Here is a 27,243-nt window from a genome sequence, read left to right on the forward strand (position 1 = left end):
CACACAACTTCTGCCAACAGAATCGTGTGTGGCTTCATATTAACTGGCTCAGAAAAACCACAAACCACAAAAATTTCTATTTCTAAATCTTTGTCAAGGTGACTGACCTAGTGCAGGTAGAGGACTGGAAGGGAGTTTAGGTAATGTATGTTGAACTTGGATGGTGTTTGAATCCCACCTTTCTGCCTTAAACAAACAAACAATTAAAAGAAAGGTCTAGGTATCAGTTTGCAGTGAAATAAAATCCAAAACCCATGCAAAATCTTTTGCATCTGGCAGAATTGTAGTAGATTCTGTCTTGGCGCAGAGAGTGAATTTGATCACCACTTGATGTTTCTGCTACTTTATGTTCATATGATTAACTTGAAGATTGTGGACTCACAGCCCTTTCAGCATCCTCACAGTTGGAAAGCAAGAGCTTAAGATGCTACCATGCCAGTTCACAGTGCACTTTACATGAAGTGAGAATCAAGTGACTCATGGTCGCTCCATGTTTCTGCCACTGCCTTGTTCTGAGACTGCAGGCAAATCAGTTTAGATTTTCCTGTTTCCCCTTGACTTTAGCTACATGTTGTATGGAGTTTGTTTGCTCTTATATGGGTCATTTTCTACCTTATTATTCAATTTTTGGTATAATGGTGGTGTACTTTTTTCTTTTGGGGGCACTAAATGCATCTGTGATAGACTTACAAGTAAAAAGGGAAAACAGGAAGAGGAAGTCTTAGTGTAGAAGTCCTATTTCTAAGCCTTTCTTTCTTTACAGTTCTTCAAATAGAAAGAATTTCTGTCAATAAAAAAGCCTTATCTTGAGCTATAAGATACCAAATTTCATGACCAATAATATTGTGCCCTTCAACTGATAGCTGCTCCAAAAACCACCCAACTACTATCTAGAGGTGATATCATTACTGGGGATATAATTGATGCTCTAGCAATATTCCACATAAGTGCATTTTGACATAACACTGTCAGATAAAAGGGGGTATATCTAGGGGAGAATCTAGGACCTTCATGTTAGCTTTAATAGACGCTTAAGACAACAAATGACATTCCATAAAATAAGAGAACTGCTTTGTGTATTGTTTTATCTTAAAAGCTGCAAGACTGCCAAAGCAGCAGAATGTAAGAAATGCACTGATGTAAGCCTTGTGGTAGCCAAGCCTAAAATGCTGCCAGAAGAACACCCACAGCAATCCTAAGTGACTAGTGACAGGTTTAAAATCCCATATTTCACAAATTATGAGGGCTAGATCTCATTGATGTATGGCATTTATATGTAGCCTTTACAGATCATTTGGTCCATAAAACTGCAGTTTTTGGATGTCTGTCAGTTCTACCCTCATCCATGTTCAAAGACAGTATGAGTTCAGAGAAACCAATTTTATAGTGACAAAGAGCAGCTAAGAGCAGCTTCAGCTTTCCAAGAGCATATTAATTGTTTGCATTACTGCAAAACTGTTTGCATTAAATGGTGCTAATGTACATCTCTGATATTAGTCACTGTGAAAGGTTGTTGGAAGATGACCTTGGCTGCAAGGGACTTACAGTGCAAACAGACAAAGCTAAGACTCAGGAGAGAAAAAAGGAGTTATGTCCTTCTGTGACATAATCAACCATGTGATGAAAACTAGTAATCTTTTGTCCACTCAAGATCTTAAACTTTATACCCACTTTTCCTTTTTCCTTGGATGTTAAAGTCATACCTGGATTTGAAGCATGTGAGGCAAACTGAGAGGTATAACTTTGAGAGTTATACAGATGCTTTTAGGGACAGTTGTCATAGAAAAGATAGCTCATAGGCCATAGAAGATATTCGAAAGAAAGGTTGTCAAACCCTCTTAGAGATGTCAGCTTAGGGTGTCTTGGAAGGGTCTTCACTCACTGTCTTTGGTGTTTCTACAGGTGACAGCTGGTGGAAGAGCAAATTACTATGTGTCATACAGACGGGAGCCTTTTGCACAGATTAAATTGCCCAAATACTCTCTTCCTAAGGTGAGTATACCATTTACAAACACAAACACCTAATATCTTGAACAGTACAGCCTGTCCAGTGATGAAGCACCTCAGCAGATTGATCTCTGGGGAGCTCCATTTGTTGTGCTGCTTGAATGATCTTTCTTAATTGTAGATTTGGGATTTCTACCTCTTCTTGCCTTTGATTAGTGTGTGTTCAGGAAAAAAGTTTAATTTTTCCTCCCATGTGGAGTCACCATCCATGGGGATATTAATAAAAGTGTATATATGTGGCATTTTGGGAGATTATTTAGTGGTTACAGTGGTGTAGGACTGATGGTTGGACTTGGTGATCCTGAAGGTCTTTTCCAACCTTGATGATTCTATAATTTTATGATTCTAAATCATAGAATTGTTGGTGGCCCTGGATAGTATAAAATCAGGGATACTTTTGTCGTTTAAAAATTGAAAGTACTTTTAAGCTAAGTGTCATAGCAAAGTCTTCAGACCCTGTAAAGGAGGCTTATTTATGCTGCCTGTAGTCATTAGAACATTTTTGCTGTACAGTAATAACCATCCTGTCAGCTGCAGATTAATGAACTCTGCTGGAGTTGTAAGTATGTGAGGCTGGCAGTAGGGTAATGCAATGTTTAGCCTGAAACTGGTCAAAACAGATTGAAGTTATTGGGTGTTTTGCTTTATTTTCACACTGCTGGAAAAGGCTGGGTATGTACTTATTTTTAAAGAATTAGAGATGTTGAGCAAGAATAAACTTCCTGATTTAGTCTCCCTTCATTGAAGGAAATGGCAAATCTCCTGCTGATGGCACTTACTGAGACAGAATTAGATCCTCAAATGTTTTTTCTCCCCATCCCATGCTGATAGACTGTGCTAGGTCTATTAGAAATAGCTCCATCTAATCAACACCAACTTTTCATCTCGATACCTCACACAGAAGATTACATTGCCTTCTAGGCAGGATAGAAATACTGATCTGATCTTCTCCCACATATTATTCCCAAAAATCAGGTCACTCCATCCTTTGGGAGACTTCCAGAATTATGGTTTCTTCAAGAAAAGGCAGTGCAAGAAATTAATCAAGGGTCCCTGGCACTCTGGGGTAATTTATAACAGACACAAATAGAGAAATGAAGTCTCAGATAACCACAGTGATTTTTCTTGTACCTGAACCAGTGTTAGTTTGTTCAAGAACAGTGGCAAGGGTGAAGTGCTTCAATACCATTCGTCCTCCTGGAAATTGTTTCCATGAACCTGCTTTAAAAGAATACTGAGAAAATGCACTGTCAAATCTCTTTGATATTAAAACTAAATGGAGAAACTGTTGCTGGTCCTTTGTATCTTGGTCTGTAGCAGGAGTCCAAAAAGGATAGTGGGTCAATAATTTGATAGCCTGTATATAGCAGGAGAATAAGTCTCAGCCAAACTCTCGATAGAAATATTGCTCAAAATCACTACCAGCATTATTTCAAACTGATTTCTATACCTCAGGTTCAAATAAATATAAATTCCTATTTTTTTGGAAACTGATTCTTTATCAGTTGGAAGCATAAGCCTGTTAGTTTGGCACGTGGATGGAAATTGTCAGTGTTTGCAGTCTGGGGCTACACCATGCTTAGTGACTACAAGGACTGCAGGCTCTAAGGCTGTGAATCTTCTACGTGTGATAAAACTGACTTTGAAATTTATAAATAAAAAATACACTGGATGAAATTCCTTGAAGCTACCAAAAATGAAGAGAGCAAAATAACCCTTTACCCAGCTGGTGATCATTAAAAAAATAAAATGAAGAAAGCCACAATAGTGGTAATTTATTGGGTCTAATTGGGTCTAATTATTGCTCTAACAGAAAATTGTTTAACATACCCATAATTCATGCTCCATCTCCATTCTTTCGTAAGTCATGGGCCTTTTGTCTTCTTTTAACAGGACATGCATATTATCAGCACAGATGAGAATCAGGTGTTTGCAGCTGTTCAAGAGTGGAACCAAAATGATACATACAACCTGTATATCTCAGACATCCGAGGGGTGTACTTCACCCTGGCCTTGGAAAATGTGAAAAGCAGTCGAGGTCTGGAGGGGAATATCATCATTGACCTTTATGAGGTATGTAGTAAAGGTCACTCTACAAAGAACAGTAAGTGCTTGCTAGTTCGAGTGTAAATCTCTTACCAGCCTTCCAGGATCTTCATTTGTTTTGGGATCAGCCCAGTGGATTTGATGCTAAGCCAACTCATGTGGAAATAGATGCCTTGCATTCTGCTATAACCATGACACAGGTTTCTTTCCAGTTAGTGACTGGTTAGATAGGTGGCATTTCCAAAAGGGAGAACCATTATCCCTCTCATCCTAATGTGGACATCTAGAGAAGGATTCAAATTACCATTTTGCCCCTTGTACTGCTAGAGACACCTTCTTGCAGATAGGAAATATGGTTTCTGCCTTTGTTACCTCTGAGCAGGTTATGAATGATATGTAAAAGTTTATTGGTGCCATTGGCCCAGAGATGAATGTTGGATTAATTCTACCCTGAATCATCTTCCATTCTCTTTGTTCTGCCAGGCCTTGCAGCCTCAGCCAGCAGCAGTCACTTCAGAGTAGTTGTTCCAGTTCCTGGATTTGTCAGAGCATTCTGCTTTTGGTGTGTCAGAACTGGTTGGATGGAAGATCTGCTGAGGTTCAGGGCTCAGTGATTTGCCAGCAACAACCACGTAATCAATAACACTAATATTAATGGTTGCAGAATGATTTGGAAGGTTCCACTGTTATATGCAGAAATGTGTTTGCAGTTACACAGAGAAGTTACGAATTTACAGAATACATTCTTTTATTCCAGCCAGAGTAATGGCCATTTAACAACATCAATTTTTATTTATAAAATTTGAGAGAAAACTCAAAAATAATGTATGGATCAGCATAAAGGATAGCCTTTGCATTTTATTTTTATGTAGTTAAATACATTCTCTTGCCTTTGAAAAAAAAGATATAATTCTTTATTGTGATGAACCAACCAAAATAAACATGCATCATCTTCTTGTCAAACTGTATTCTCAAGCCTCTTATAGAATCTACTGCTAAATGCTGATGGAGATTTTCACAGTCATTGGAAGGCTGTATTACCCAGGGGCTTAGAGTGGAAGGTTTTGTATCCTAGCTGTTGCCACTAAGTTGCAGATTCACAGCAAGTTCCTTGTTCCCGTGTCACTTTCAGAGATGTGTAGCAGAGACCCAAATCAACACAAAATCTTCCTGGGGACATTTTGACAGGACCATATTATGTTGGAATGGGTTCTTCTGACAAAAATCAAAACATTTGGAACAACTGCGTTGATTTTGACAGAATGTGGAAGTTGAAAGAAAGGGAAGAAGTCAAGTTTGCAAAACATCAGTGTTTCAGCATATTCAGGATTTCCACCTTTTGTGTAAAAGGCAAAGAAAGGCTAACAGAAAAAGACCCCACTGTGCTTCTGATGTGAGCTTCTGTCTCAGGTTATGGCAGTCTGAGGGTGGAGTGGGGCCACAGACCACATCCCCAAGCTCCCAGAGCTCACGTGTGACACAGTGCACGTTGTACCTTCAAGTTCATCATCCACATGTCTGCAAGCTCTCACAGAAATCTGGAAGAGGGCTGCTTCCTGGGGATTTGCTCTGTGAACATCTTTGTCTTTTTATTCCAGAGAGAGACTGTACAAGGCCTCCCAGCTGTGCAGGCACAAGTGAGATGTGGTTGTAATGCCCTTCACTGCTTCCCAAGGCTGGATTGAGATGACTCCATTGCCTTTTCAGAGGAGTTCCACTCCCAAGAGTGCTCAGCTGGGCCTTATGTTTGGCCTGTTCTTCCGATGCATTTTTTCATCTCTCTCCATTTTTCCTAGGTAGCAGGGATCAAAGGCATATTCCTGGCTAACAGGAAGATAGATGACCAAATCAAGACCTTCATCACCTACAACAAGGGCAGGGACTGGCATTTGCTGCAGGCACCGGACACTGATCTAAGAGGGAATCCTGTCATTTGCCAGTTGGTGAGTGGCAGACTTTTTCCAAAGCACAACTGACTCCTTCAGAGCTCCTTGTTTTAGTCACTGGGTTAACAACACATCCAGTAAAACTGTAGGAATGATGCTGGACAATCTGAGAGCTGCAAAGTCCACGTGCTCCAAAAGGAGGCACCCCTTCCAGACCAGAATGTCTGTGTAGGTTTAGTAACACAGTTCAACAACATTCAGTTAAAAGCCATTTTGCAGTAGGCTGTAGCCCTTGTGTAGTAGTAGTATTTCTCTGAAATGTCACTGATTAATCTTTCTCCCTGTGTTTTTTCTCTTGTTCAGATGCTAAGTGTTAATTGAATCAAGCAGATTTGTTTCTTGGTAGATTCATAGAATTTAAGGGAAAGTTCTGTCCACCTTTCTTGAGCTTTTTAAATGGAACTTAGGTCAGAATAAGAAAATTTCTGGGAAAAAATTGCCTTAGGTCAGATTATTGGTAAAAAAACCATGCAGACATTCTTGATTGTAATGCAGTGCTCCTACTTCTTTTGCTCTTGGCCACTTTTGTATTGCTTATTCAGAAAATAAACACATGCTGCTATTTCTAACAGTGCTAAGAGCAGAGGGGTCATTTTCAGAAGGATGAGAGCATCTGTGTATAGTCCCCAAGGGTTCATCTAATATTTAACTTGTTACATCTTAAAACTTCTGCCTTTTGTTTGTTTCTTGTCAACAGCCCTTTTGTTCATTACACTTACACCTGCAACTCTCAGAGAATCCCTACACTTCAGGAAGCATTTCCAGCAAAGAAACTGCTCCTGGGCTGCTGGTGGCAACAGGTAAGAACATAAATGCTCCTTACCACTCGCCTATTCCTCACTGGGAGCCTGAGAGTATACAAGGTGTTTCCTGTATTCCTGCCTTTTCACAGGGAGGCTCCTAAGTATGCTCAAAACATCCACATTTCTTAACTGTTCTTTCTGAGGGTAATTTTCTCTCTTTTGTCTTGTTCTGCCAAGCAGTGCTTTGCAAGAGTGTCATGTTAACATATTGTCTATATGAATTACACTGTTTCTTCCAGATACTTCCATTCTCACGTCCTTCTGTGCTTACATGTGTCTGCCAGACTAAGCCAGAACCTGAGTGACAGGTTCCCTTCATGACATTTATCACTCAAAAATGGAAGCACCATGTGATTTTAGTTCAAATGGAGTGAGATGATTTAGTTTAAACTTTCTGAACATCCTTTGCATAGCCAAAGGGAGTCATCTCTCCTGGCACTTGCTAGGTGGATGCTTTGGAGAAAGCCCTGCCTCTCATATTGTGATTGCAGAGCCTTTTTTCCTTAACCTTTTAGTAAGCAAATAGAGGCAGCAGGACAGTAAGAGTCTAGGCATTGGTCTAAATTGTTAGTAAATGAGGTTTCTTTCAATCTGCCAGTGCATGGGATGAATGCTTTCCCAGGCTAACTATTAGCCTTTAAAAGTCAGAATATAATTTCTGTTTTACTGCTTTGTACAATAAAAATCTTAATCTGTTGGGAATACACACATCTGTTTCCAGGAAGCAGTTTCACACCAGGAACTCCTCACCATGGTAGTGAGTGTGTTCCAGGATAGGCATTGCAACTTATTCTCACAGGCACTGACTGTGCAAACTCTCTGTGTCTTACTCTTTTATTTACAGTGGCACGTTTCCAGCAGTGATGGAAAACTCAGACTCTTGATGTGAGGGCAGAGGTTAGATTCTTACAAAGGGAAGAATTATGTTTTAGTATCTAATAGTACTGCTGCCAAATCCTCTTGACTTGTTTGGGAGTTAGTTGTGTTTGATAGTGTGTAGATGGAGAGAATTAAGAAAATGGAACAGGTTTGCACAGAAAAACAAACAGATAAAAGTGATAGCAAAAGAATCTCACCTTTTTACTGTCTTTCCTTGCCACAACCTGGAAATCCCTGTTAGGGAAGTTGTTTTTCCAGTTTTGATATTTAAAATACGATTATATATTTGCCTGTAAGTCAGTTTCTAATTCTTGAGGACTTCCACTCAGAATGAGACACCGGGCTGAACAGACCTTTGGACTGACATAGCAGATTTCTCCTCATGAATCCAGACGTCCCTGTACACTGTCTCTTTACATGGTTGCCCACAGCAACCTTCATCTAAAGCTGTTGGTCATTTGTGTTGGTGTTAGGGAAGAAGATTAGATGATGGACAGTGTGAAATTTCCTGCATTGTGAGCACTGATTAAAAAACCTTCCTTGAATTGTTCTGGCTCCCTGAGACAGAAATTTTATATTTGGAAATGGTGTTGTCACAGTGTGGCTAGCTGGGTGCCATTATGGTGACAGAAGTGTGTCAACTCACATCTGGGGCTTAATTTCTCATTTTTCAACATTAAATGTCAGAAATTCAATTAACATTTTCATTAATGCAGTTTTATTATGCTCTTGTTGATTCTACAGATGTGTAAGAGTGCCACCTCTCTTTTTGCAGTTTTCTGTGGAAATGACACCTGCTTTGAAAATAAACTCATTTGGAAGGTAGAAGAGTGGCTCACTGAGTAAAGAATTCATGAGCTTTTAATAAAGAAGTCATGAATTTGACCACAATGTGGTGGCTGTGGGTCATTACCCTGGGGAGACCTGATGGAGTGTCTGTCAGTGTTACATCTGCCTGCTTCCTATGGGACAGACATTCATACCACCAAAATCCCACCTAGGACTAATTGAAAGTACTGCTGACCAGCAGAAACAGTTCCTGGGCGACTGTGGTAGCTTTTCCTTGAGCCACAGGGTGCTTTTGGAAGTGGAGAGCTGAGAACAAATTTTAACTCTTGATGCAGAAGCAAGATGATGACCTCAGAGCACTGTGTGTAATGAGCTAAAAATCTAAAATTCAGAGCATATGCAAGAGCATATGCAAGATTCAGAGCATCGTTGCAACTTTTGCTGGATGCTCAAAGGTTCCAGAGGGCTGGGAATTTAAATCCAAGTTTATTATTTAGTCTGTATTAAGAGGGACCTTGTGGAAACACAGTTTCAAGCTCTGAGGTAGTCTCTCCAAATCATGTTCTGCTGTGGCTTCTCTTTATATGGCTGAGGTTGACATGTGAGCTTTTCTTTACATTACTTTGATGAGTGGCATATGCATTCCCTAACACATGGAGAAGTCTGAGAAGTTCACCCAAAAAGCCTTCCCAACAGGTTATAAAACTATGATGTAGTTTCCATCATAATGGAAATTAAAAAATTAAAATTAAGAACCATGGCAAGTAAAAAGCTGGATGTGGTACTTAGTGCCAGGGTCTGTCCAATGTGGTAGTGTTTGGTCATAGCCTGGACTTGATCTGAGAGGTGTTTTCCAGCCTCAATAATTCTGCGATTCTGTCAAGAAGCCTTGTTTATTTGACTGTCTGAGATCAGTTATGTGTTTGAGCATTTTGACAGAACCTTGAGTACACTGTCTGGCTCCAAAATCATGGTCTTCAGTGGGGCCTGGGTCTCACCTCTAAACTCAGGTGTATGAGTAACTTCTCTTTTGATGTTTTCAATTGCATAAGAAGTGGAGACAAAGGAAACTGCCTTACCCTTGACAAATACTAGCAGATCACAGAGATACAGCTCACCAGCCAGAGCACAAAAGCTACAAGTTCAGAGATAAATGTGTATGGAATGAAATACCAGGCAGCCAAGGGCAGTGGTCACTGATCTATTCTCATATTTTGTGTGTATAGAATGAAAAACAGGAAAGAAGCACTGGTCAGGCCAAGTACTCTTGGCTTCCTGGAAAAATGTTCATTCATATAAGAATGTCTGACACTTGCTTATGTTACAGGCAATATTGGCTCTGAGCTTTCCTACACTGATGTTGGTGTATTCATCTCTTCTGATGGTGGAAATTCCTGGAGACAGGTATGTTTTGCAGAGCAAAGGAAAGTATAGAACCTTTTGCTATTGTTCTCCTGAGTCTTCCAAATGGAGCACTCACATAGCACCTGATTTGTTTGCAGATCTTTGAGGAGGAATACAATGTGTGGTTTCTGGACTGGGGAGGGGCAATAGTGGCCATGAAACACACATCAGTGCCCATCCAGCACATGTGGTAAGAGAACTTGTTACTTTGAGAAGGTTTCCTGGTAAGACTGATAGTGGTGCTAATGTCTCTTGCATCACCTGGTCAACATCTGCTCATGTCTACAAAATGAGTAAATGAGGTCATGCCTATCTGTATTTTACCATCATTTTGATTTGGTTGATTAATACAAGAATTTATATATGAATAATTCTTTACAGTAGTTATGTACTATGAAGCTTCACGTTTCTTTCTCACAGACACACATATACTGACTAAAAAGTCACCCTTTGTGTTTTAGGTATTTCTGAGAGGATGTATCTTGCTTCTGCTTTTTATTTACAGAATTTGGTATTAAACTGGTAAGACAGATGAAGAGAGAGAAAGGGCAGGGCACTAGGTGTTGATAAGGACAATAGAGATATGTTACTAATGCTGCTGTCTTCTGTAGGATTCAGCAATCAGTTTCCAGAGGTAAAGTCGTGGCAACTGAATAGAGCTGGGGGTGGAATAGGGCAAAACAATTTCTAGTTGAAGATACTGTTTTGCTATAAATGGGTTATAACAGTCTAAGCACTAAAGATACTGCTCAAAATTACCCTCTCCTTCACCTTTGTCCGTCTCACTCCTGCCTCCCTCCTGAATCATCTATGCATTGGAGAGAGGCATTCTGAAATTCGAAATAACCTTGTTTACAAAAAACATGTGTTATTATTACTTTCAGTCTCTGGTTCTGTGTGTGAGAAGTGGCTCTGAGTGTGGCTAATGGGCTGCACTACGCAGTTTCTGATGTTGCTGTGCAGTGAATTACTTAGAAATAGACAAGTTTTGTGTTCCTGTCTGAAAGACTAAGAGTCATCTCTCAGTTTAAAGGTGCTAATCACATGTCCATCTCATGGTCTTCATACAGAACAGAAAATATGGCCTTGAGTCAAATAGAAAAAGAAAGCAGTGGTGTTTGGCAGCATTGTTGAGGTGTTAAGGTCACCTGTACTTGAGCCATTAATGTACAAAATCCTTCAGTTGCATTACAGTCATTCAGAAGCTGGAGACCTGAAGACAAGGCTGTCTTTACCCATCACAAGCTAATGTTCCAGACATGTACCTTAAGAAAATTAGTGACTACTTTTTCAATAAGAAACGCTTCTGGACTTTATATTCCTGACCTGACAGATAACTCTGGGATAACTGCAGCATTTCTATTAAAGTTTCAATATTTGCATTTGTGCACATTTCTTTACCAGTAATGACTGCTTTAGTTTTGGTGTGGTAGTATATTGTTAACCACAGGATGTGTTGGCTCCTGTTCTGAAGGCTTTGTAATTTTTCTAAGACCTTCTTGACATCAGAAGAACAAGAGTTCTCTAAAAGGGCTGTGCCTCTGTATGGGATTACAAGCACATCCTTATATACAAAATGAGGGTTGCAATCTTTGTCTTGGTTTCTAATGTTCAGGAAACAGGTTGCTTGTTTCCCCAAAAGAAGGCATTGCAGTCATAACATATGTAGCCATATTGACTCAGGGCCACGGGTTATTCTAAGCCAGCATCCTGTGGCCAGCAACCTCCATAACTGGACATACAGAGGAGTGTAGAAACAGGGCCAGCCCATCAGCCCATAATGATGTTCCCAGCAGACTCCAGCTTTCTGTCTGACTGGAATGTGTTGTTGTGTTACTATAAGCATTTGCCACTGATAGGTAACTCAGTAGTCATGACTATACAAGAAGTGCCCTCAGAAAAGAGGACATCAGGACCATGGTCTTTTTATCAAACCAAGTATGACCTGAAGCAGATTTGTGTTAGCCAGGCATAGGTGTCACCAATATTAAGCTGTGGGAAGCTGAACTCTGGAAAAGTGCAAGGTGAGCCACTTACTGAGGTCATTTATCAATCATGTATAACTGTGTTTTTCAACCCAGGTGCAACTGTTGTAGTTGTATCATACCTTGTGAAGGCTCTTTAGGTGGAAAAAATCACATTATGTACAAGTTACTGTTCTTGGATGCCAGGAAAGTTTGGGTCATGGTTTCACTTTGCATAGGAACTGGGAGACCAGTTTGCCTTTGCCTACTTTGCAGAGGTTCCCTTTAGATGTTCTGCCTTCCCACTAAGTCTCATGAAATGGTATGTGCAGTAATTGAAGTGCCCTACCCACTTCATTAAATGAGTAGTGATTTAGAGCTGTTATCAATAAGCTCCAACAGGTTTCATCCAAAATTGTACCCTTAGGGACTTTGAAATTTGCTTCATACTGCCTCAGCAGGCACCTGTTTTATGGACAGGAGTGGAATAGATGAAAGGGTACATGTGTATCTATTAATTCTCAGGCTGAAACATTGTACAATAAATTTCATCCTGGAGAAAAGAGGGAGGGATAATTTAAAAAGCAGAGAGAACTTTAGCTAAGCTAATGAAGCATGCTGTTCCTCAGAAATTGAAATGCTATTTAGATAGATAAGCATGCAGAACAGGATACAAATACTCAGATGTATGGGAAGATACATGCATTTAAATAAATAGATTTTGGGCAGATAAGCTTTTTGTATGCTGTTGTACTCCCAGCTTTCTGTCTTTGGTCTGTAGTCAGCTTCCTACTCTGGCAGATGAGTATTGTGAGTCAGGTGACAGTGTCTGGATTTGTGCTGTGACAGGCAGATACTGAGAGCATGGTCACTGCAAGCCTTGGATTTCCACACTAGAGATCTGAGGTTGGTGTGGCCCATTGTTTGCAATACATATCACACTGGCCTCCTGATCCTTTGGTGGCATCCCAGGTGGTGTGCCTGATGTTACTTGGAGTCATGAGGATTCAGTTTCCAGCAAGACTCTCTCAGACAAATCCAGGTGCTGAGATGTACACCTCCCCCAAACTTTTTTCACCCAGAGAATAAAGCAAACTTCTTTTTTTAAGCTCACTTTAGAATGAAAAGTGTTTCCTGCTATTCAGAGAAGAAGTTTGTGCCATTACTGTCTCTTTGGTAATGCCCACCAAGTGTAATCTTTCAGCTTTCATAGCTCAGGTACCGCACAGAATTACAGAGAACTCTGTAATGACCCTGCTGGGAGAGGATCGGATAATTTTGCAGCCAGTAAACCTTTGTGCTTCTCTGTTTTTTCTTCCTTTGCTGATGTAATTTGGGGCTGAAATTCTGGACAGAAATTGTGCAGAAGCTGTTATGTCGAGGTGTCTGGAGGCAGAGAGAAACTTGGTTGCTTTCAGAACTGTTCACGAGCAGCAGCTCCAGGAGGTGGATCCCGGCACCCTGCAGGTTTCCTGACCCCTCTGCGGCAGTAGCAGCTGAGTGTCACCCCCTCCTCTGGCTGTTTTCTTCCCTGTTTTGGGCACAGGGTGTCAGGGCTGGGAAGCCAGGAGTGGACAGAGGTCCCTGGGACAGCAGGGGAGATCTCATGCCAGGGCCATCCCACCACCCCAGCCAAGACCAGGACAGCCCCAGCATCCGGCAGCTCACTGTTGCCAAAGGTGTGCTGAAGCCAGGCTGGGACATCAGCCTGTGTGTCAGGCACATGGCAGGCAGAGCTGGAGTCTGGTACCCTGATGGTGTTGATGGGGCTCCCAGGCTGTGAATGGGGTGATGAGGCCATGAGGGAGGCTATGAAGGGACACTAAGGCATGGGGCACCAGAGTCCTGACCTCATCTGTCTGTTGTTTTGGTCAGTTTGACTGTTGGTTCACCTATTCCTTAGCAGTAATCAGAGACATAAAGAGACATGTCTGGAGTGTAGCTGAGAGCAGGGTTTGCTAGCCCTTCCTTGATAATCTAAAAGCCTGTTGTGCTCTCTCTAATTCAATCCTGTCATCTGGGTTGGAATACACATCCTCTGATAAAAACAGAAGGTAAGGCACATGGTGGTTGTGGGTAAGGACAGATGATCAAAAGCCACTGGATTACCCTGGCTTGTCACTGACAGTGTGAACAGTCTCAGCCTCCTAAGAAGTGAAATGCTTTGATTTTAACCAGCATGAAACTTTGTTTTACAACTGTAATAGGCAAAGAGCATGCAGACTAACCAGTGACTGGCTCAGTTTGGCCTCCTTCCTCCACCTCTCTATAAAATGAAGACCACCTCTGAGATGGCATGCAAAGAAGTATTCATAGGGCTAGAGAAACTGTAGTGAATGATATATGGCATTGATGCACCCATGTGTTAAAACATCCCATGGTGCTGACAGGAATTTTCATGCATTCAGGCAAGAGCTGCTTATGCTGGGTTCTGCTTCATGCCAGATGCTGTTGTAGATCCAGAAACAGGACTCGGCAGTGCCCCTTGATCCCTTAAGTCTGATGTACATCTGCATCAAGTATATCCATGTTCTTATTGCCAGTTTTTATATTCTCTAGGTTTTGATCTCTCAAAGTACACCGAGAGCATGAATTAGTGGGATGGGAAATGGCAAAGATTGGTGCTTGTCTATAAATCTAGCTGCTGGAGCTTAGCCAACATTTAATTGCTATGGTTGCTCTAGAGTAAGTTTTTTAATGCATATTAATCTCGTCTGCTTCTATTACAGGGTAAGTTTTGATGAGGGTAAGTCCTGGAGTAAATACAGTTTCACATCAACACCACTTTTTGTGGATGGATCCCTTGTAGACCCTGGCATAGAGACTCAGATACTGACGTAAGTAAAGCAGCTTTTTTAACTTTCTCTAAAATGTGATGTCAGAAAGAGTATGTGGGGATCCCCAAGTGCATGGTGACGCTCATGGTGTGCAGTGCAGCATTGTGTACCTATACATGCAGTTTTGCATGGAGACATGGTGCTGTTTTGTGGAGTTTGCTGATGGTCACAGATGCAGATGAAGTCTCCATGGCAAACATGGTGGAGTCCAACTTTTCCCGGAGGTGTCAGGGGTTATAACAATGAGAAATGGTCCCAAACTGTAGCTTGGGAGTTCAGATAGGACAGTAGGAAAATCTGCTTCTCGAAGGGGTAGTGTAGCCCAGGTTACAGAGAAGCTGTGGTATCACCATCCCTGGAATGTTTTCAAAACATGGCTAGATTAAGCCACATCTGCCCTGGTCTATAGTTGGTGACAGTCTGTCTTGGACTAAGAGCTTGGATTAGTGACATCTAGATGTCTCTTCTCATAAATGCTGCTAAGATCATGTTCCTTGGATATGATGGCACAGAGACTGTATGATTGCATCTGATGTCAGTTCCATGTGTGCTCAAGTGCAGCTTGACTGTCTTTTGAGATTGCTGCTGGGTATGAATATCCCTAAGCCCTGTTGCTTGCTATCTGCATTGTAAATCTGGTTTTAGCTCAAGGTAGAGGTGTTCTCAGTGTGCATATACAGAGATGAACTCAGAATAACTTTTCTGGTCTGGGGTGCATTATGCTATGATTCATTCATACCATGGAAAGAGGAGCCTGGGCTGGCACTGAAGGTGCTTGGACCTTCCTCTTCCCAGGAGTGCTGAAGCACTGGGTAAAGCTGGTAGAATTGGTGACATAGTGTTGGCCAAAGTAGAGGCCAGGATCTGAGTTGAGCAATGAGGAGAGAGGGGGAACTTTTTAAGTTCAAAGGCATCTTCAAAGAGACATCTGAGCTTTTGCACAAAGCAGATCAGAGCACTCTGTTCTGGGATTCTGAACAAAGTAAGAACTAGATGAAGTGCCTTTGTTGTTTGCAGAGATACCATCTTACCTGTATTTTCTCTGAGCTGGCTGGAACAGCTTTCTGAAATGGATCAGAAAGCGAAGTGCCTCAGATGCTTTAGACTGAGTCAGTCCTACAAAGCATATCTGCAGGAACACGAAGGAATGCCTTTGGTTAATCACATCAGACACTGTTGTAGCAGTCCCATGCAGTGGCAGGAGATATACTATAAATTTCACCTTGGTGTGGCTTTTCCTACCTTCTGTACCTGAAACCAGAGAAGAGGGGTTAAAGCCCAGTATATTTTCTTCCCATATTTTTCTTCAGCCCATCTGCCTACTTATATGGCAGAAATGTGGAGATGGAGTTCATTGAGGGTTTCACAGGTAGCGGCAGATTGAGGGTAGATAAGCATACTACTGGGTATGCTTGTCACCCGTTTCTGAGAAAGCATGGGTCAGGTAACAGTTGTGCATCTTGGGCATTTCAATAGTGGTTTGAATTTCTTTTAACTGGATAGTATGATTTGTGTTGGTATATCATTCAAAAACCAGACCTACATCAGCCTTACACCAGTAGTAGTGACTATAGGGTGAGGAGAGCTCTGCACCTGCAGTAGAGCCCAGTTTAGCTGCGAGAAAGGGGCAAAGTCCTCTTCTTGCAAATCATTATTTGAGCTGGTGTCTTTGCTATTTGGGCCGTGACAGATGAAGTGTGCTGAAGTCATGGAAGGATGAGGAAGTTGTAGCTGACTCCTGTATAGCCCACCTATGTCTCCTGTTCTAAGCTGTCTAAGAAGGCCAAGCTAAGCAATTATGGTTTTCCTTTATGCCTGCAAAGCATAGAAACTGCACAGTTAAGTTTGTTCCCCAGGCAGTGCTGGGACAGAACAAGGCAGCATCTCTGTCTCTCTCACAGACAGATGCTGAGATTTTTATCGGAGCAGAGACTGCATCAGTTCTGGTAGGTTTGCTGGTTTTTGCTTTACTCCCAAACCATGCCTTGGCTTTGATTTTTTTTCTTCACAGAAGTGGAGTTCGTGTTTGTATAAAAGAATGTATCTGTGCATCTGCTGCCTTACTATCAGCAGATATTACCCCTGTTTTTGCAAGGAGCAAAACACAACAGTGTATCATAAGCCTGGGAGCCTTTTCCAAAGGCTGCATCCTGTTGGGGAAATATACACCAGTCCCCAGCAACAGATTAGATCCTGCATTCTGATCACTCTACCTGTTTTTCTCCAAATGAAGCCATAATGTGTCACTTTCTGTGCTGTTTAATATGGTAATTTTCTGTGAAATTCTTTGTGCAATGAGCAATGTATATCACTTTCCAGCCACAGACATACACAAATGCAGAGGCAGATCTGAGCACAAACAAATCTCCACGTCAGCACCTTTACTGAAATCAATGGATCTAATCAGTTTCAACTACCTGTGGATTTAGCCTATTTACTTTATAAATCAGTGAAGTTTTCTTTTGAGATGAAAGATGCATTTGAAATCCAAGTTTAATCTTATTCCTCTGTAGTCTCATGAGGAGAATGAAGGAAGTGAGATATCTTGTTGAATATTGTGTATCAGCTTTGTTGAGAGCTGAATTTTTTTGAGGTCTTTGCAAGTGTATTATTATTATTGCTATTGTTATTGGTGTTTTTTATTATTACTGTAATCATAAGCTATTTTTAAAACTTAGTAGTCTGTAAAAAACATATAAGGAAACTTCACATGATAATTGCCATAAATGTTTAGAGAGATCCCTTTCCACAATGTACAGGAATGGAGGGGGAAAGAGACCATTTATAAAGCCCATACAAAAAACATTTCTATGCAGATCACTTAGGTATTTCTCACACTGAGAATTTTAGTGAACTCATCTATATGGGCAGTGTAGGATAATGCTGAGCCTGTGGAAGCTTTAGCTGAGAAGAAATGTACATTTCTGTTGCTACTGGCCATTCTCTGAACCAACAGATGGTGGTTGGAGCTATGTGGATTTTGTATTTGCCAGTAGAAATTCCAATGATTTTAAGAAGCTGATGAGTAGAGCCAGTAGTTTGGGTGCAGCATATGTAGCAGGAAGAGCCTTTCTTGCTCCTGAGGCTCGATGAGCTGCTGGCCTCTCCATTGCCTTGCGCAAGAGTGAGCTTTCTCTCTGTGGGTGTGTGTCCCACCTTTATTGGCCCCCTGGTAATAGGGGGCCTGCCCTAACCAGGCACAGGTGGACTCATACCCACTCTTTGGCAACTCGAGGCACCTGGTTTATCTTGTTTCTCTACAAGCTGAGGATCCCAACTGAGGATGGGATCACTGGAAGCTCTTAGGGTAGAAGAAGGGCAAGAAGCAGAGAAATCAAGAACATGCTCATATTTGTGTACCACCAAACTAGGTAGGTTAGTGGCTTTTAAAGATTTGTCTTTTCATCTTGGAAAATGCAAAATATTTCATCTAGAAGTTTTGACTGATTCCTGTTAGGGAAAATTTCTTCCACTGATTTGCATCAAAGTGGTCTGTGTTCACATAGTTACAAAAAATAATAATAATCTGATGTGAATGTATATTAAATAGTAATTATACTCCAACTATTTTTAACATATTGCATTTTTAACAATATTATCATAATACTATCTTATTAAAATCAGTATATCAGTAGAATTACTATTATTTCCAAACTTCATTTTGTGGCACATCCTGTGAATGGGCTCTTTGGGCTATAGCAAACAGCAAGGGTTTTAGCACAGATTTTCATTCCACTTCATGGCTGTTATGTGAGAGTTGCAGTAGCTGTGTCTGCCTCTGTCTCTATTGAACAAGAACCCTGGGCTTTTTGGATCTTCTGTTCTTTGTGCAGTGTATATGTGTCCTAAGACAGTCCTACAGAACTTACAGTAGGTAAAATCTGTAGATTTGCATGTAGAGGCATTGTATGATTCTGAGTGTCTTAGTGTACTTTGAATTGGAAGGTTCTTTTAGTGAGGAATTGGAGAAGATACCTTGCAGAGGTTTGTTCCAACCTAAATTACTCTATGGTTTTGTTATTTCTTATAGCTATAGCGGTGCAAGAATTAATTATTTCCTTACAAACATAGATGACTGGGCTTCACTAAGAATGTAGTTTTGTGACACACAGGAAAGGACCACAACACTGCATCAGCTGGTCTGACTTGGATCTACTGCCTAACTAAAGTGAATCCACTCTCCCTCCATGCCTAGCTGATCATCCACCTCTGTGGTTCCTTTTGCTGTGATTTTGACACTTGTCCCATCTAACAAGATGGTCAGTTCAGCTCCATTAGAGTCACATCACTTTGAGAGATGTGAACCAAAGCACATAACAGTGTTTGGTGTAGGTGTGTGGTGTGTGGAAAGCAGCTGGAGAAAACAGAGTGTACTTTAGGAAAATAACTCAAATGCATGAGGTTTATGGGCTAGAGACGTTCTTAGGTGACCCAGTGAGTGCCTGGGAAACAGAAGTCTTTTTAAGATCTGCAGTTTTCTACCTTCTGTCCTGTAGTCCTCACTGGTAAGTAGTCTATCTTTTAATGATTTCACTTTCTAATGGCTCAAATCTAACATTTCTGGGTTGACAAGCCATAGGCACAGCATGTTACATGCCTGAGGTAGTCTACCAGGGGAAAGGCATCAGTTTGCATTCCCTTTATAGGTTATTGTGATGTATCCAAACAGAATTGGTATTTGCTCAGGAGAGTTGCCAGTCTGTACCATTCAAACCAGAGACAAGGTGTTTTTGAGGGTCCAGAGAAGGGCTTTCTGTTGTTCCAGCTTTGACTCATAATTATTATTCCTGCCACTTCATCTCCTGTGCTACACATCTCTCCAAACTGACATAAAGAGAATAACCTTTTTGCTTCACAGCCCTGCAGAATTTTGCTGTTATTTTAGTGGACTCATTATACAAGGATGTGTGCAGACATTCATTTATAGATGGGGATCATTAAGTTTGTCTGTGATGATAAATATATTCAAGTAGACACACCTATGCATATGTATATAAATATATGTTTCTATATATGTATAATTAATGATCCATATATATTTGTGGATGAATCATTGAGCATTAATGTTTTCAGTGAGAGGATTTAATACAAGCTGGTGTGCCAACATCACTCTGACTGCTCCCCTTGGCAATGTGTATGTTAGAAAACCTTCCTGGTTGTAAATGAATAGGTTATGAGCCCTGCCCCTCTCTAACACCTTCTCATTTACACAGACATACAAGTTTACCAGAGATGAAGTGGGACCATTTCTTTTCATGTAGACCCATAAAATTACTGGCAATCCCTCACTGGGTGGGAGGAGAGTAGAGTAGAATGAATACGTAACTGAGAAATATTGGAAAAGGTGAGATAGAGTCCAGGAGAGACTTGAGGTGAGAAAGAAAACATTAAAAGCACAGGCCATACTGAGTCAGACCAGAGATGCCTCTAGTTCAGTTCCATGCTCCTGCAGTGGCAAGTAGAGAATGCAACAAATAAATATATAAGAAAATAATTCTCTTGTACACTTGTCTCATTTTACAGAGATTTGCAAGTAAGGGACCTTCTTGACCAAAAACAGGGTTTTGAGTGTATTTTGCCCTAAATCTCTTAAAAAAATTAGCAGTGATACTAATGTTTGGCCAGGAGTTCCATAAGTTAGTTCTTATTCTGGAGAACTGATTGATTGATTGATTGATTGATTGATGGAAGATGTCAGCACAGCATGTACAGATATGAAGGCAGCATGGACAGATTCTGATTATCACTTAGGAGACATTCAGCAGATTAAGTATGAGAGAGGGACAAAAGCTCCCAGGTCCCCAAGCTCCCACCGAGTTCAAAATTACATGGAAGACAAGAACCATTTTTCTGTCACTTTCTAGTGACCATCATATTTCCTGTTTAAGCAAGGCAACATTCACTGTCTTCTGCTCAAGTCTTGCTGTTGTATGTAAAAGCTGACACAGGAAAGAAAATTACAAGTTGACACAAAGTCCTTGAAAGATTCTACTCCTTTGCATAGGGGTGAGGAGCTGCAGATCTGCCACATCTGAATAGTTGGGCTGAGAAAAATTATGTGAAAACAGAGAGGTGATAGACAACAGTGCCTTTGCTGGTATGTGGCCCAGAGGAGTTGGCCATCTCCCTGCTGGGTCAGCCTTTTCCTTTCATAGCTGGCATCCAGGCTAGCAATCTCAGCAAAAATAAAAAAATAAAAAAAAATAATAAAAAAATGAGTGAATGGCAGAAACGCCAGGAGATTGCTTTTCCTAGAAGGAATTAAGGTTCTTGTGCAAACATGCATAAAGGAAAGACACAGATACAGTGTTCCTCAATTCCTGTGGCCCAGCAGAAGCCTTCAAACTCTCCTGCCATCAAACTAGTTTCCTTTCACTTCACTCGGGAAAAAGAGAATCTGTCTGAAAAAAAGACAGATTTTCTTCTGCAAGTTGGTGAGCTCAACAAAAGATTTAGTGAAAAGGGAATCTGGAGGAAAGATTTCACTAGAGGTATGTAGAAAGCTGAATATACTTGCAGTTTTCAGTGCAGAAGGGGCAATGTAGGGGCTGTTGTGGTGAAGGATTATGAGCTCTATCCTTATTTGTCTTTACTTCTTCTGACTTCTGCATGCTCTCGGGCCTGCCAAAACTGCAGGGTTTTGAGAGATTTTATTTGATTTGATTTGAGAGATTTCTATTATCTGAGTTACATAGGTATCATTAGATACCTAGAAAGGAAAGGTAGGTTTTAATAGTTGTCCCCGCTGTGATTTTATCTCAGATTTCAGTTTTCCTTTCTTTTTATGTTTAATGCAATATGTTTGTAGCACAACCAGCTTTATTATTGCCTGTGGATTTCACTGCAAGGCTCTGATGTGTCCTTGTGAGTTCACTATGCTGTCCTCATTCATGGGGCTGTGCAAACTGCAGTGTTTAAATCTACGTACCCTTCAGAATAGGATCCATGAATTAAAATGAGTCTGTGAAAATAATGACTGCACGCAGAATGAAAAGTAGAATTTAGAACTTGATCTGAGACAAAAAAATTGCAAATATAGTTATTAAGTTAGGAAACAAAAACGATTGAGAAGATATTGACATTTGCTGTGGTGAGCTAGCTGCATTCCTGTATCATCTGATCTAATCTCAAAACCTGCTGGAAGTAATTAATTGCTGGGAGTTTGCAAGAAAATCATCAATATGCTAATGCCATTAAGTGACTTTAAAATGGACAAGAAAATGTATGTTATAGGTATTCCCATTTTATCCCAGCAGATGATCAGTTTACACCCTGGAGAAAGACAGTTGACTGCCCATATCATTATCTTCATTTCCAAGACTGAAAAACATTATTAATGATCACAGATTAATCAGTGTCACTTCCTCCTCCCATCTCCCTCCTTTCCAGAGGAGTATTCCATGCGTTAGCCTTCGGATTCTTGTGTGAATTCCCCTGAACAGACCACAGAGCACAATATTGATTGTGCTGCTGATACTTGTTCTCAGAAGACTTCTGGCAGAAGCTATAATGCATGGAGAAGACAATGGGCTCTGTGGCATGTATTGCCTATCTTCTGCTTTCTGGGGCAAACATTACTCTCACTGGAGCTATTTATGGACAGTAGTTCAACTAAATCAATAAATAAATCAACATAATTAGTTGTATTCCCCAGGTAGGGAAACTGAGGCAGTACAAGGGACATGCTAATAGTCAGTCACTCAGAAGGCTCTCATGGGGAGAGAATGGCATTAAATCAGGTCTCCTGAGTCCTAGATGAGTACCTCCCTGTGCAGTTTTCTCATTGCTTAGGGGGAAGGAGGATTTTAAGTCACGTCTGCAATGCTCAGACAAGGCAGGTGGAGCGGTAAGCATGTCCAAGGAGAAGGACTAGGAAGAGGTGTGCTGACTGGAGCCTTTTATTCACTACAGTGAATAAAAAAGTCCTTACAGAAGGAGCCAGAATGAGCAGCAGGCCTCATGATACTTGATTTCTTTTCCCTAAGTAAAAGGCCAAATATTTCCTGTTGACAATACAATCCAGATAATCTCATCTAGAGGCTTAACAGGATTTGTTTCTTGTGCTTTAAGTAAGGACATGTGGAGTAGAGGTCCTGTGCTGTCCTCTTGCTAGCAGCTGGGCTGGCTTGTACGAAGCACTCAAGCAAGGCACTGGTGCATAGCCAGGGACAGGGTGCTGTGCACTGTAATGAAATGAGGCAACCAGGTGCCACTAATTGCCAGGGAGTGAGCATGAGCTTGTGTCAAGCCCATCTGTGCCTAATTAGGGTGGGCCCCCACTGTGCATGAGTGAGACCAGGGGGCCAATAAAAGGTGAGGCCTAACCTAAGACACAGGTGGAGCTCAGTCCTGAGCTAGCCAGCAGAGAGGCCAGTTGCTCGTGGAGCAGCAGCACCACTGATCCGGGCTAGTCAACTCTGAGAGCCATAGGCTTAGAGCATTGCTCGTGAGTCTCTGCTAGAACACCTGGTTGGACTTTGAAGTGCTGTTCCTTAAGAGAGGTTCATCTTGCTACACCTAAGAGAGGTTCCTCTTGCTACATCTGGTGGAGAATGCGGGCATAGACCTCGATCTAGCCCGTGCTCAGACGAATCAGAAAAAAAGGGATCCAGTCCAGCGCAAACTAGCATTAACAGAAAACCCAAGGAGTCGGGTAAGAAGATCCACTACCGTTTCTTCCCTACCACTGATTGACCAAGAAAAAGGAAAAGATGGGATTGTCAGCAAGCACCCCTGTTAATGAGAAGCTGGTGACACTGGCAAAGGAGCAAGAGCTCTCCTCCTCCCCATCCTCTGAGGCTGCGTGGGAACTCTGGCAGGAGGTCAGTAGCCTATTGGGAGACCTCCATACTCAAGAAATGAACAAAAACATAACCGGATTAGGCGGTACCTGGGGAGTGGTGATCAATGCCCTAAAAGAAATAAAAGCTGAGGCAGAAGCTGCCATCACCGCCATTGCAGCACTCTCGACGAAAGCTAGCGTTGACACTAGAGCACCACCAACAGAAGCAGGATCCGGTGTTGTCCCCACAGCACCTCCGCTACCCACCCCTCCTCCTGAGGGTGGAAAAACCCGGAAGGCGTTCCTAGGACTAAGGGACAACAACCTTGCCATCAAAGGCATGACAGGAAAGTCACACCATTCCATAGCCGAGTTTCTATCAGATATCGGGCCGAAGGAAGAAAAAGAAGCACCTGCTCTGAGCACCGAAAGAAATGAACAAAAGAATGTGAAGATGCCAACAGCCCATGCCCCCGAGATGGGCGGCCCCAGCTGCTGCTTGAAACCATCCCTACTGCCACCTCCCAGCTCAGAAAAAGAGCATGGGAAAGAAGCAGCCACCCCACCAGCTGCACCCATCGGCCTGGAGGACAAAATAAAAGCCCTCCTGGAACAAACAAATCAGGCCATGAAATCCTTAACAAAGAGGATGACAGACATAGAACAATGCTCGTCTTTCCATAAATATGGAGACCCAGCCACCCTCCCTGATGATGATGAGGAGGACATTCCAACCCCGTTGTTATCAAGACAGAACAACCAAGGCATCAAAGGTGCTGATAAACCCCGACCCGGAAGATGTTCTGGCTTCATCCGTGATGCCATTCTCGAAGGGGATTGGGAGGCCAACACTGTTGCTTGCCCTGTTCTGTACAATAACAATGGGCCACCTCAATTTGAACAACACAGTTGGAAAACCTTTCAGCAAGCCAAGAAGACCCTAAGAGAGGGAGGATTAAAATCAGAGAGTGGTCAGGCCGTCCTGGATTGGCTCTTCACTGCTGACACCAATTGCCCCCACGACTGCTGCAATTTGGCCAGGTACCTGCTTACCCCCTCCCAGCAGATTATCTGGGCCAAAGAATGGGAGTGCCTGGCCCAAGTAGAGGCAAACCGCCCTCGAGCACCCGGGGATCCGCTATCAGGGATAACTGCCGAGATGCTCACAGTCTCGGGACGCTATGCAGATGTCCAAGTCCAGCTGCAGTTCCCGACTGTGTTCCACCGCATTGCTGCGCACCTAGCCCGCCGAGCCTTTTACGTGGTTCCAGAGCCTACTCCAGTCCCTTCATTTACTGCCGTCCATGTAACGACACCTTTTCACGCATGCTCTGGGCGACAGCTCAGACAGGGGAGAAGGCTTTACATGTGGTCCGTCACCTGACCAATTGCTTTGCTGTTACGGGGGGTCCCTCAAGTAGTAAAAACCGACAATGTGCCTGCTTATACAGGCGGAAAAGTCAAGCAGTTTCTTGCTACTTGGGGAGTAAAACACATTACAGGAATCCCTCATTCGTCTACTGGCCAGGCGATAGTGGAAAGAGCTAATCGCACCCTGAAGACATATCTACAAAAACAAAGGGACAGCAAAGACATGGACCCACAGATGCGGCTTAGCAAAGTGCTTTTTACACTAAGTTTTCTTAGTCTAAGCCGCGATTCCCAGCAACCCCCTGTGTTACTCCACTACTCGTCCCAGAAAATCAACCGCATGCTGGAAGTCCAAATCAACTACAAGGATCCATCTACAGGTCAGTGGGTAGGGCCCAAGACGCTACTGTTTACCGGAAGAGGTTATAGCTGTGTCTCCACAGACTCCGGACCTCTTTGGGTACCCAGTAAATAGACACGCCCTGCCGCCACCAGACCCCTAGCGGACAACGGTGCATCATCCAGCATGTCAAACTGAATAACCTTGCCAAATTTGCACGTTTGGACAACAACAAAAAAAGAAACGGCAAAAAACAAAACAAAACAAAAACAAACAAACAAAAAAACCAAACCAAAAAAACCCCAAAAAACAAAAATACTTGAAAACTTTAAAAAAAAAAAAAAGAGAGAGGAATTGTCATTTTTGTTGTATTTGTGTTTATTATGTACTTATTACAACTGTCACAGTAGTTCACAAAAAAAAAAAAAAAAAAAAAAAAAAAAAGAAGGGGGAAATGAAGTGAAATGAGGCAACCAGGTGCCACTAATTGCCAGGGAGTGAGCATGAGCTTGTGTCAAGCCCACCTGTGCCTAATTAGGGTGGGTCCCCACTGCGCATGAGTGGGACCAGGGGGCCAATAAAAGGTGAGGCTTATGACACAGGCAGAGCTCAGTCCTGAGCTAGCTAGCAGAGAGGCCGGTCGCTCTTGGAGCAGCAGCGCTGATCTGGGCTAGTCAGCTCTGAGAGCCTTAGGCTTAGAGCATTGCTCGTGAGTCTCTGCTGGAACACCTCGTTGGACTTTGAAGCGTCGTTCCCTAAGAGAGGTTCGTCTTGCTACAGTGCATATCTACATTCCTCAGAGTTTTTCACGTTTCTGTTAGAGAAAGACAGGAATATTCTGTTGCCATGATCCCACCATTCCTTGGGGGACTGAAAAACCATATGGCTTCAGCACCTTTTCAGCTCATCCTGCTCCTGCACAGAGCAGAGGGTGGTACAGCACACCAGCTTCTCTGGGACCCTGGTGCTGGGTTGGCTGTGGAGTTCACTCTAGGAGTTTTTTCATCATTAGGCCACAGTGAATGTTGGAGAGTAGCTCTCAAGAGCAGTTTGAAGCGTCTTGGTTTATGTGGTGCTGGAAGCCTTTGTTCCTAAGGAGAGCATGTTCTCCTTTGATCATTGTACATGTTTTTCTTGTTTCGTGCTCCCTTTTCCTCAAACAGGTGAAAATTCCCCCATTCTAGTCAGCCAACTCCTCATGCTGTTGTCCAGCCAGGTACAGCTGTCATCCCCTTTCCTGAGCTTACACATTCTGACCAATGGTTTCCACAGTTGTGTTGGACATCTCCTGGCTGGAAATGTGCTGGTTCACAGGTTGAAATATGTGGCTCGCTGAAAGTGGTGTGTTACCAGCTTTTGGCAAAGGGGATAACTGGCCTCTGTTGGGACTGCAGACCCCCTAGTGGAGGAAACACTCAGATTGCTGATATCTGCCAATATCTTTTCTAAGAGCTGTCAGGAACTGAGTGTCTTTCATGAGTGCTTCAAAGAACAGAGAGAACACTTCTGAAAAACAGCATTAAAAATTTAAGTGCTTTCCCATCCCCCTTCCCAAGTGTCTCATGCTCCCTTTCATGTTGCTGGGATTTCTGTTGAAGGAATTGTCATGTAAAGTGGTTTGGGAATATCAGCAATAAATTTTTTAGAGACCAAATTTCAAAAGGTTGGGTTTGTCATTCAGTAGGTTATTTATTTTGATACCACTTGGTATTTAAAAATAATAATAAAAAAAATACTGCTCTCCCCTCTTGCCCTGTCCCCGTGTTTTTTGTTGGCAGTTGCATGCCTTTTCAATGCCATCTTTTGTCTTTTATGTTTCCTTTGTTCCCAGGCTCTTGCTCCCTCCATCATCATGCCAGGCATGAGGCAGTGGAACTCTTAACTCTCCCTCTTCCACTCCCTAATTGCTAAGCTGTGTCTCTTTCAATTAGGTTCTGCTTCCTTGTCTCAGTCCCTTTCCATCCAATTTCCATTTAACCAGTGACCTCCTTTAATACTAATTCAATCTAAACCCTAATAAAAAACAATTGTAAGATGACACAGCCCATTTGGTTTTCTCTAAATTAATGATTTAT

The 27,243-nt window shown here is 42.1% G+C and overlaps 1 protein-coding gene across 1 annotated transcript in view; it reads left to right on the forward strand.

Moving 5' to 3' along the window:
• The window catches only part of SORCS3 (sortilin related VPS10 domain containing receptor 3), a 290,222-nt gene that overhangs the window by 226,308 nt on the left and 36,671 nt on the right, over positions 1 to 27,243 (forward strand). The window contains exons 8-14 of the mRNA XM_030453271.1: positions 1,903 to 1,992; positions 3,901 to 4,080; positions 5,850 to 5,996; positions 6,697 to 6,799; positions 9,798 to 9,874; positions 9,973 to 10,064; positions 14,568 to 14,675. Of these exons, the coding sequence (XP_030309131.1) occupies positions 1,903 to 1,992; positions 3,901 to 4,080; positions 5,850 to 5,996; positions 6,697 to 6,799; positions 9,798 to 9,874; positions 9,973 to 10,064; positions 14,568 to 14,675 (797 nt within the window). The remainder of the gene's footprint in view (positions 1 to 1,902; positions 1,993 to 3,900; positions 4,081 to 5,849; positions 5,997 to 6,696; positions 6,800 to 9,797; positions 9,875 to 9,972; positions 10,065 to 14,567; positions 14,676 to 27,243) is intronic.

Source organism: Calypte anna, chromosome 6 (assembly GCF_003957555.1).
Source record: "Calypte anna isolate BGI_N300 chromosome 6, bCalAnn1_v1.p, whole genome shotgun sequence".
Classification (NCBI taxonomy): Eukaryota; Metazoa; Chordata; class Aves; order Apodiformes; family Trochilidae; genus Calypte; species Calypte anna.